General features: G+C 37.0%; 1 protein-coding gene across 1 annotated transcript; it reads left to right on the top strand.

Annotated features, from left to right (window-relative positions):
* The first annotated feature begins 6,446 nt into the window (after positions 1 to 6,446).
* LOC121422657 (histone-lysine N-methyltransferase MECOM-like) lies at positions 6,447 to 9,820 on the top strand. The gene has a single exon (XM_041617817.1). It carries the CDS (start codon positions 6,447 to 6,449, stop codon positions 9,225 to 9,227), a length of 2,781 nt encoding a protein of 926 aa, XP_041473751.1. The 3' UTR covers positions 9,228 to 9,820.
* The last annotated feature ends 2,340 nt before the right edge of the window (positions 9,821 to 12,160 follow it).

The following is a 12,160-nucleotide window of genomic DNA, read 5'->3' on the forward strand; positions in this document are numbered from 1 at the left end:
ATTCCCCTTTTAATATTTCGAATTTGAATTTTCAATTTAAATTTGAACTTGAATCGCAATTTGAATTTCAATTAATTTGTTTTTTCGTTTTCTTTCATTTTGAGTGTGTGCAGTATAGTAACCAATCCCGTTCCTACTTACTTTACTTATTTTGATTTTTAAAAAATGCAGTGGGCCTGACTGTCTGTTCATCAATCAAAGCTCCTTTCTGAACATTATCCCGCTCTCATAAGAGCTCTCAAACATTCATTCAGCATCATTTTACTACGATGTAATGTACACAAACCTTATTTAATGTAGTTTCATCAATCATTGACGGAGAGGTATAAAATCATAAACAAAAACGAACGTTCAATGTGTCTCAAGCGTCACTATGTTATTGTTCATTTAGTATGAAACATATTGTTTTCAATCAGAAAAGTGTCTGACTTTGAAGTGGATTCCTGCAGAGGAACCGTATTGCAATGAATATGTGGTTAATAATTTCACATTGATGGGAATCAATAGCTTTTGAAGATCATGAAATGTGATTATCAAAACCAGACGGCAAGCCCCTAGATGCGAGGTTGGTTCTGAATCTCTGAATTATCGAAGACTCAGGTAGGGGTTGTCTCTTGAAACAAAACGTAATAAATTACCATCAAATGTGTGTATACAAAATAGTTTTATCTGGCAAATTTTGACCGAATTCATTTGATATCATTTTACAGAGCTCGGTTACATTACAACAAACTACAGGGTGCACAATTTATTTATTTTTTATTTTTTTATTTCATATATAATGTAATCTACAGTTTCTTGTGTAAGTCCATTCATGTATTTACCGATAATCTAAACCTTAAGAAATATGATTGAGACATACTTTTCATCAAGCTCCCTCAAAAAAAAACCCATCTCTAACCCTGTATTGAAAAACACCCCTTGCACATATTCACCCCACGTTCTTTTACGAAAGAAATAATATTTTTACCATGGTAAATATTAAAATGATTAAGTGGAATATAATAATATTGATAAAGGAAATGAATTGTCATGTTGATGACGTTAAATAGCAAATTGGCTCAACGTTTGATTTTAAAAGGTTCTTACTCCGTCGCTCCGCTACCTCACTTTAACTTTACTCTGGTCATATCACGGATGAGAACGCATTTATCCTCTATATATTTATATTCTCCTTTATCAAAGAGAAATTGGAGTGACACCATGATTTAAAAAATGACTCTTTGTTGAGTGATCTTTTTTCGAAAACGAAATACATCTCCTCATTAAACATTTTTTAGAAGTGTAGGGCGAATTTCGGTCAGTTTCTTTTTTAATGAAATAATCACAAATATAAACCAAATAATGAAAGAATTTAAAGCTTTCAACGAATATTGCCCTTTCTCGTTCAGCCTGTAAGGCCTGGAAGGCATACTCCCAACCAAATAATGAAAGAATTTAAAGCGTTCAATGAATGCGCATTCTTGTTCAGTCTGTAAGGTCTAGTAGGCCTACTCCCTACCAATTAATCTTTGCATGTATGCCTGATTATGATATAATACTGTAAATGTCAATTTTGTGCAATAATTCATATTTTATTCATAAAGTAGGTATACTAGTTTGTTTATTCTTTTGTTCTCTTTAATTTTATTGAGAGACAGCTTTCTCGGACAGTGTATGACCCAGACAATTCCAGTCGAACTACTTCAAATAAGAATTATTGACACATTAAATAAGGCAATTCCTTTAATGTTTCGTCATGTCCCTTATTTATCTTGGGAGGAAAGTGCTCTTTCGTAAAGGAGCGGTACCCTGGTATTTCCAGCGGGGGTAAAACAAGGTGCGGTTCTAACCTACCCCCCCCAAAAAAAAAATTACCGCAAGGGGAAAAAATGTAACTTTAATAATGCAGTATCATGTTCATGTCGCCATACAAAAGTCGTGGTAATGATCCCTGGCAAAGGTTAAACTGGCTGATATTATTACTGCCTAATCTCCCAGCTTATGTTGCTCATTGTAGGTTATGTATTGAACTGACCAACGTCACAGTCACAAATTTTCAAAGCAGCCCCCAGAATCCCCCCCCCCCCAAGAAAATAATCTTGAGCCTCGCCCGGGATACAGGCCTGGAGGTGACGTCAACTTTTCTTCTCAATTGATCAACATGGCTAGAATGGTGAAACGGCCAAGACCTCTATTTTCATACTCATAATTCTTTTTCTTTACTTTTATTTTTTTCCAACATGAATATCGTAACGCAGTTGTCTCTATTTAGCGTCTCCTGCCTTGATTCCATGTTGATAAAAGAAGAAAATCAGAGAGGGACATGTTAACTTCAAATTATGTTCTTGAACTCTGTTACTTGTTCCCACTGCTGCCACCATAATATTTTAATAGCGTAGCGCGTGTTACAAAATGGGTGGGCGGGGAGAAGAAAATAAGAAGGGACACCTTACTACAACTATATATTTTGAATTCTCCTACCGCATCCCACTGCTGCCACCATAATGATGTTTCAGTAGTGTAGCACGTATTACGGGATTGGGTGCAAAGGGGTATACGGGGGAGACTTTGTGGTAGTATTGGGCGTATTTATCTCTCTCGATCTTTCATCAATTGTTTTTGTAAACAGAACACCTGTTAGAAGTAAAGATACTTTTTTATCGAATTTTGATGGATGAAATAATTTTCGAGGGGGGTGGTGGATAGCCAAAGTGAAGATGAATGTGGCGTTTCTAAATCCCTCCATGCAAACCGCTTATTTTCATCAATTCCGAAAGAAAATCTATGGTGTCGAGAACAAAATAAGTTGTGAGCTTTTGAGCTTCTCAAGAGAGAAAATCGTTTGAACAATTAGGAAACTATTATTATGAAGGGCCGAGTATGCTTATACTGTTAGGTGTGATTATTTTCTGCCAATGCCGGTCTAAAATCTGTTTCTGATCTCATAACATAATTAGAGCGGGCACACTGAAAGAGGAAACAAACACTGTATTTGTGTTAAACTGTATCATCATTATTTATTATCAAAATACATCGTATATCTATTTGATCATCTTGAACAACCATGCACAATCATCATTTAATTTCTTTATCCTGTCATAAAATGTGGACCTATATGTAGATGCACCATAGACCCATAAGATTATCAACATTATATCATGATATGTATATATTTTATCACGTTTTTTATATTTTAAAATCACTCTATATTTGATCAGTTAAGAGCAATTGTTTTCATATAATTCAATTTCCAAAATATCAGTTCATTATAACATAAAACGATGCTGCCTAATGTGTAACTAGTTGTACGAACTATGCTGTAATAAATTTGGGTAAAATTTTCACCAGCACGAGGGTAATTATGTGTCCAACCAATTTGAGGAAGCATTTTACCCGAATGCGGGAAGCATATTGTCCAGTAAGGTAAAAAAAAAATAAGCAGCAATTTCTTTAAAATGGGCAAAATTTAATCACACTGAATAAATAAAAATGCCCAATGTTGGTTGGACACATAATTACCCTCATGGAGCAAAATTACCCAATATTTTTGAGAGTGTAGTTTCAAGTGCAAGTACAAGTTGCAAGTGCCTATTCTTTGGTCTAGTGTAAATTTTGCCTCCCTCTGACAATTGTACAAATAATTGGAACTTTCCATCTACTCCTCTATGTGTTTTACCAGACCGATTTATACATGTATATCGCATCATACTGTATATTGTATGTAAGTAGTCCTCCTAGAGAGAATTAGGGTTGTAAAGCATATGACCTGTGATGATGCATTATTATCATATTTCATTCATCTAGCTGAATATGGCTTTTTTTTAAATTGTGTTTCACAGTGAACTAAAGCTAGTTCAGGTAGAACGGATTTAGGTCAGCGAGTCCAAATAAAAGAGCATACGCATTGGCAAACACTGACCTGACTCAACGATTTATTTCACATATACATGTATATCTATACCAGTATCCTTTTTAAATTAACGGCCTTTTTCATCGGAATTTTGAGCCTCCCCACCCATGCCACCAATAGTCATTGGCATACATGTTTTTTTCAAACTTAGTCAGTCATTATAGATGATGGAATGAGATTCAGGTACTGACATACATAATCATTCATGGTTTTCAACAAATGATATGCTCATTCTAGGGACTTGTGTTTGATTTTTTTTAGTTGTGTCCAAAATCTCTCTCTTATAGCTGATCCCCCACTTCTACTTGTTTGGAGATTCCTGGAGTCCAAATAGAATATACATGTATGTATTCAAACGCAACGTTTTCTTTAACGGGCACGTGGGAGTAAATACCAACCCTATTATAAGGCAATCGTAACTATAAAATGACTTGTATAGTGTGAAGTTTGGTGTAGAATAAGATTTTTGGAAAATATGGTTATTTGGAGACAGTTTGTTATCCTTATTTAATTCTTAGCAACATAAAAGAAGAGATAGAGGTAGTAAAGAGTAAGAGTGTATAATTGCGTCATCATTCTGCTCGGTAGGCCTATAATCACAGCACAGCAACACTCTGAAGACGGACAGCCAACCTGCCCGAAACGTCGAGTCTCTCTACTGCTTCTAGTCATCATCTCTACTCTCCTACTCAAGCCAGCGTCTCCCCATCCATCCTACTACTCAAGCTGTTTTCAACTCACCAATCTCTTCTGGTTTACAGTCCTTTTCAGACTACATTCAAGAAAGATTACTATGCTCTCAAATCTCCACTTTCTCGCCTATCCGTTTCTTTTCTTCTTCTATCCACTGTTTCTATAACACTCCACATGGTGTACCGTAAACCACATCTGCGAATCACAGCATAATACAAAGGTTGCATTTCGTTCAGGATTCCGTTGATAACCGTTGATAGTAAATTTCCTGTAAACTGGAGTCTTATATACAAATTTGACACAATTTATATCAGAATATTATCAATTTATTAGCATAGGCCAACTATTGCAAAACTGTCTAGAAATTATCAGTGCATTTATTTCTACAATGGTATGGCCAAAGATCTGGTAAGAATAACATGTAGGCCTAATATACTAATGTAGTAAAGAAAGCTTTGTCATCCCATTCAGTCCAGACTTCAGTCCAGATCAGGACTAACCTTATATGATAAGGAAGAGTCCAGAAAAAGATCCTAGAAGTTGTGGAAATGGTATATAATTGACCAAAGAGGCTCTGTGCTTGAATATGGTCAGACATGTCAGAGGACGTCATCCAGGATTTGGAACAGAACTGCGAAAATATCTTTCAGGTCTCTCCATTTATACATTTTTTCATGATGGTTGCTTATTCTAGTAAATTCATTGGTCTGTTCTATTTTAACAACTTTAACTTTAAGATCGGTAAATATTTCTAGCGACATGATTTTTTTTCCTTATTAAGAACAGCTATCCTTTTCAATGAGTGGCTGCAGTGAATATTCATCGTTTGATTTTCCTGATCTGATCCGGATCATTTTGTTCACTTATTGTCATCCAGTTATAGCCATAAAAACTGTATGTAAGGGAGAACATTGGTGAACTAGTTTTCCGTTGTGTGAGCGAACCGTACGCATGCCGATTACACGTGTAACACAATCAGTCCTGCTACATTAATTGAACTTCACATACAATAATACAGTTGGTTGTGAAAAAGGAACCCATAATACAGTTCTGGTTTGACGAAAACTATTCCTATATGAAGCCATTGAAAACATGCGGTGCCATGAAGTTTCAGTTCTTTTGAATAAAATCAGAATCCATTTCGATAACCAATGATGCGTAGCCCCGGCATTTATTAATCTTTTGTGTCTTTGAACCACTGAGGGCGAAAGAGAGACAGCCAGAAAGATTTAGAGGAGACGAACAATAATACAGACTTTGATTTTACACTCCTTTCAGTTTTCGGCACTGATTTTTTTTCTCTAAATCTGCACACACGTAGTTTGGTAATGTAACCATGCAGCACATTCAATGTTTTTAGATTCTTGGTATTCATGTTTGCCATTGCCATGCTTGTTAGACACTAAAGATGTGCCGAGTCAGGCTTCGTGACCGGGAAATAAGTTTGCATTAAAAATTCCCCACCACTGTTCATTCATCCGTGTCTGTTGTTCTGAGTTATGGATATGAAGCAAATAACATTGCACTACACCGCTAGAAGTACTACAAACAGAACAAAGTATATGGATCCAGTCTAGCGCATGCCATTGTATTTTCATATTCGTCCAAATGCAGACGTGTTTATTCGCATAGTTGTAATATATTACATGTATGAGTAGGCCTGGTAGATATCGGAATTCATATTTTGTCCACAAGACAAATACTGATCGTTGTACAAAATTGAAGAGAAGGAATTTGGGCTCGAGAACTTGAACTTTATACCAATCAACGGAAACAACGGCTGAGCATATAAAATGCCCAATTAGGAAATGTTGATATCAATTTCATGATTTCATGTTAGGCGTCGAAACAGACTTAGACAATGGAAAAGGAAGATAATGGGAATGGTATTCAAGCTCAGGAATCGACGCCAGAGACAAGTTCAGATTCTAAAAATGAGGCCGAAGTGAATGAAATCGACTTAGCTCCAACTGAAAACCCTGACACTGAAAGCATGGGAAATGAGAAGGAGAAGGACGAAGAATGCGATATTTTGGAAGTAGGAGACTCGCCAAACCAAAGCCCCCCTTCTCCCGAAGGTGGAGACGCAGATGGAATGAATGATCAGGACCCACAGGATCTGACAGAGAACAAAAATAATGGAAATGCTGAAGAGAAAGTAGGACCTACCTCCATCAGTTTGTCGACACTTATTTCTACGATAATCAAAGGCACTGTTGCGAGTATGGATGATGTTGGTGTAGGAAAACAAGGTTTCAAGGAACCTCCTTTGCCACTTCCGCCAGGGGAGATTGTAAGCTCTACGCAGCTACAGGATGAAGCATTGAGCTCTGCCTCTGACAACCCAACGGGTGTCACCAATCTTGGTCAAGAAACTGTCCTTCATGAAAACACAGATGAAGTTCTTGAGCACAGTCTCCCGCCTGCCTACCACTCCGTGATGGATACGAAACGGAGAGGCCCCGATCGTCGGCCAAGGATGCAAAACAGATTCTCTCTGTCGCGGATGGGCACCTACGAAGAACCCTTGGAAGTACCAAAGACTGAAACTATTGATACAGAAGGAGGAAAGATATACCAATGCCTTTCCTGTAAAGTTTCCTTCAACTATGAACAGGACATGCAGATGCATCTTCAAACCCATCTGCGTCCACGTTACTTTTGTCCAGTATGCTCTAAGAGATTCTTAAACCAGAGCACTCTGGAACGTCATATGGTGACACACGAGCAAACTAAACCTTTCGTTTGTTCCATCTGCTCACAAGGATTTCGAATCAAATCCAATCTGAATAGACACTATCAACGCATTCATAACAGCAAGGTAGACCTCGGAGAACCCCGACGAGGAAGGCCTGTGAGTTCCGTACCAAGATCTAACATGCCACACCCAGTAGATACTCTGCCTAAAGCAAAATTTCCCATCCAAACTCTCGGAATGGTTCCTCGGTCAATTTCCCATCCATATCAATCACCAGCCTCTTATAAAGATAGTCAGATTTCAGCGACAAACCTCGCTGCTCCACCGATTGACTTTAATCCATCTCTTCGTTATGAACAAGTTTCCAATCATCAAGAGCTGGAAAACAATACGGTGAGCAGTGCAGACCATATCGTAGACTTCCCTCAGCCCCTGAACAAGTTTGAATTAGACCATAGTCCTTATGTCAACCCTGAAACCTCAGACAAACCTGATCTCCAAAAAAATCAACCTAACACTTCGCTAACTCAAAGTCGGGTGTCATCCATGAATTCAGGAGATGAAGAAGATTCGCATGCACACCTCTTCCTGTCAAGGTACCCAGACGTTGAGAGTGCTGTGGATGCAATCCGTAGAATAGAAACTGAGCGGCTCTTTCACCAAGAATTGCTGCTCGAGGAACTGAAGCTGAGACGAAAATACGGCCTGCCGTCGAGTAACGTCCTCGAAGATTTGAAAAAGGAGATCGCGCTAAAAGAAAAGATTGGAGACATGGATTCTCTCATTGCTCAAGGAGGTAGTGACTTTGGAAGGGCAGAAGCTCTCAAAAACGCTAACTCGCTGATTGATCCTAAGTCAATGACTGGAAATACTTCGCCCAGAACCTCACCAAGTTATGACGACTCTTTCCAGGCGGATCTCTCCAGAGGAGCGTATCTACTAGGTGGTCAATCTGGACATCAAGAGAGAGATAATACATCCAGGGGGACTCCATCTGATCTAATCAATCAAAGTCTCTTGACCGAATCTCAAGCAAGTGCACAACTTAGACGATTGAGTGCCTTCAATACCGTAACCCACGCACCCTATCAACCGGATATCGAAAAGGGAAGTCCAAGTATTTTGGATATGCCTACTTCAAGTCATGTTCAGCTTTCGTCGCCGCATGTCTCAGATGAGTCTTCCAACGACTGGAGTGCTTCTCAGCACCTCAGATCTTTCACATCACGCTTTGGTAGGCCCAGAAGAGGGAGAAGAAGGTTAGCATCAATGCCACCAAGCTTACCTTCGCATTATGCAGACGAATCAGAAATACAGCAGCAAGATGCATCTTTTGGGTCCAGAAAGCAAGGATCTCCAGCCCCGTTTTCACCGATGTTGGTCCACCATCGACCATCGCTTCCCCATAATTCATCCCGCCAAATGAAGCCACCACCAACCATTTTACGTCCCCCACCGTTACCTTTCCGGTCTCCGCAGAATTCAAGCCATCGATTCCCATCTGTGACCACCCTACCACCTCCTCCCGATTACGTTCTTCCTTCAAGTCCTCAGCGTCCGACGCCAAAGCGATTTCGCCCCGCCCTGGCAAAAACAATGCGGACTGAGCTTCAGAGATTGGAAGATTTCGCCAACCAAAGAGAGATAGAACCGATAGAGGCAATGCAAACAGGATATGATAATCAACCAACGAAGCCAACACAAGTATCCCCTGTGTATAGTAAGTATGCCTCTGCCCATGTCGATACTGTGACCAATCCATTTACTATGAGTGGACCTCCCAATCGATCTGTTAAACCAAACCAAAGTCAATCGTCTTTAAAGAATCCGAACCCACAAACTGCTTTCAATTTGGTCATCCATGAAGCCCCTTCAAGGCTACCTTCAAATCAAGTTAGTAGCGAAGCTGACAGTTCCCCTTTGGATCTCAGTTGCAAGATTTGATCCACAAATTAGCTAGCTAGAGCCCGCCACATACTTTACAATTCAGTCGCAACCATGACTTAAAATTAACGGAATTTTTGTTACGGTCATTAAAGAATAACCAAATTAAATCATTTCATTTGATATCATAAATAATATTCATGCTATTGTACTAGCTCTTCTAAAATCTAAGTTTCAGCTCAGTGTAAGCCTGTATTGCAAACTTGGATTCCGTTTAAGACTTGTACAACAAAATCACAATATCTATAAATCTCACTCTTGCAAGTTCACTCTCAGTCAATCATATCGAATGATTTCAAGAGTTCAAAACTGTTAATGCAAATTTGTTATTATGAAACAAGTTTTATGAAGACAGTATAGTATACATATATATACAAAACTTTATCATCTGATCGCAGGCAGATCGTCTAGTGTATGGCGGGCTTAAAGTTTATCTCTGAAATCGTATTGACAATATGGAATTGCAAGTCCACCCTGACTTAAAATTGAGTTTAATAAGGGCAGAATATTGAGAGAAAGATAATTACTGAATGTTTAACGGAAACCAATCACAGGGTAATTGTATTATAGATTGGAATTTTTTTCTCTAATATTCTTGACGCTAGCGTATGTTCCCGTTTGCTTTGTATTTGTTCCTGTTGTTTCGCAAGAAGATGGGAAAGTTTGCTTTGGTATCAAAATTATGTTATTTCCTGAAGTCAATGAAAGCATATGAAAGCAAAAGAAAATTCGTAGATATTTTGATCAAAGATAAGACATTTTGATTGTTAAAGTTCTTATCACGTTTATGTGTAATATAATTGTAATATTTGCTATGTACAGGTATTTTGGAGGCAAGATTTCTTGGTGAAATATATTCCCTTTTTTTAACTTTCAGTCTTTACTCATAATTTTATACTTGCCTTTATCAAAAGCTTATTTATATTTGTACAGAATATGAGAGGATTGGTATACTCCATCTTGGATATTAAATCAATGTTGCATGAATGTAATAAGGAACTCGAGATAGAATGTTTCGAGGCAGACCCTGGAGTTGATTTGAAACTATTTAAATTAAAGGACGAGTCCACCCAAGAAAACTATTGATTTGAATGAAGATATTTAAATCGAACAAGCATAATGCTGAAAAATTCAAAAAAATCGGATGCAAACTATAAGAAATTTATGACATTAATGAGAGGGTCGGTTATATCCCTCAATTGTTCCTTTTTAATGTTTGAATTATACCAAATTTCTTTTTTTTTTAATAGCTTTGAAAATAATGACCAACCTGACTGAACCACAAATATATTTAAACAATACAACTTCCACAAGCTCATCTCTCTGTCGTTTCAAATGTTAGCATTTATTTTCAAGTGTCTAAGGGCCTATACATTCTCCGACTATAGTCTGAGTAAGTAAAAGCAGAAGAATTGTAAGCTATGGCGCGGTATTGAATACTTATCGATTGTGTAATTGCTGATTTATATTATTACGTCTATGCACTACGTTGCTGCTGCCGCTGATGATAAATATATATATATATTGCTCTAAATGTACTTTAACACTGTTGTCAAACATATCTTATAGGTATGTAAGCAAAAGATCTGATGTATGATTTGGAATAACTTCACAAACTCTTTTATATATATACTGTATACGGATATATGGATTGACAATCTTAAGACAGTCGGATGACGATTTATAGCATTCTTGTTTTATGTTCCTTTCCCACATTCTTTATATATATATATCTATATATATATATATATATATATATATATATATATATATATATATATATATATATATATATATATATATATATATATATATATATATCCTTCATTATTAGAAAAACCATATGGGGTGTAGTTGCCCCCGCTTTAGCACCTCCCCTGGTAGAAATTAATGTTGACCTATATACATGTACATAACCAACCTTATTCTGTATTTAAGGCGCCACAAACTAAAATGCTTACGGTAGTAGTAACTATACTCTAAGGTAATTACAAATTAAAGGTTGCTTGTATCAAGAAGCCTGTCAAAATTTTTGGTGACACGACATTTGCTCATTCGACATTCCCCTGCTCTCAGAGGGCATATGGGTTGGAGTTAAGATTGTAATATAGTTTATATGGTTATATAGTTAATATGGTTCAGAATGATGTAAAGATAAGGATTAGGGTTTATTTAGTTTAGGAGGTTAGATTTCATGTTCGGCTTAACGTGAGATTTTCCATCGGAGCAATGTCGCCCGAGCAAATGTCATGCCACCAAATCACTCTATACTTGGGGTGTACCGTATTATCAAAATGTATAAATCTTCTTTTGATAATAGAGCATATGAATTGTCACATGATTAACAAGCACTTAGAAAGTCCACGTTCAAATAAATTAGATTCATAGTGGTGGTACTACTAGAAATGTTAGATATTTGAATTTTAAAATGTCGTAGCGTTGGACATCCAGATTGTTTTACGGACCAACTGAAACATACTGTTTAATGAACATACTTTTTAATGAACATAATGTAAATATTGCAACATAATTAACAAACAATATAATTGTCTTATGATTACATTTTAATGTGTGAAATTGTATATTGTACCGGAGAAACTTGAGTTTATGTTTTCATGCAATTCATTCGTGTCATTCTATACTATGTTATTCATAAAAAAATATATTCTGCCAAAGCATTTTCTTTGAAATCGCATGAAGATTTGCGTTATTTTGTATAATTTTGTTTGTAATGTTTATTTCATTGGCAAAGTTAAAGAACTCTTTATACTTCTTGTTGTTATTATCAAAACTAACGCTGGTAAAACGGTATTTTGCGATGTTAGCTTCCGAAACAAATACTTATGCAGACTATTCAGATGGTATGAGATATATTTTATCAAGGGAAAATGTGTGGAATTACTAAACGGTATAAGCGTGTAGATTTTATAAAG

The sequence above is a fragment of the Lytechinus variegatus genome, chromosome 10 (genome assembly GCF_018143015.1).
Source record: "Lytechinus variegatus isolate NC3 chromosome 10, Lvar_3.0, whole genome shotgun sequence".
Classification (NCBI taxonomy): Eukaryota; Metazoa; Echinodermata; class Echinoidea; order Temnopleuroida; family Toxopneustidae; genus Lytechinus; species Lytechinus variegatus.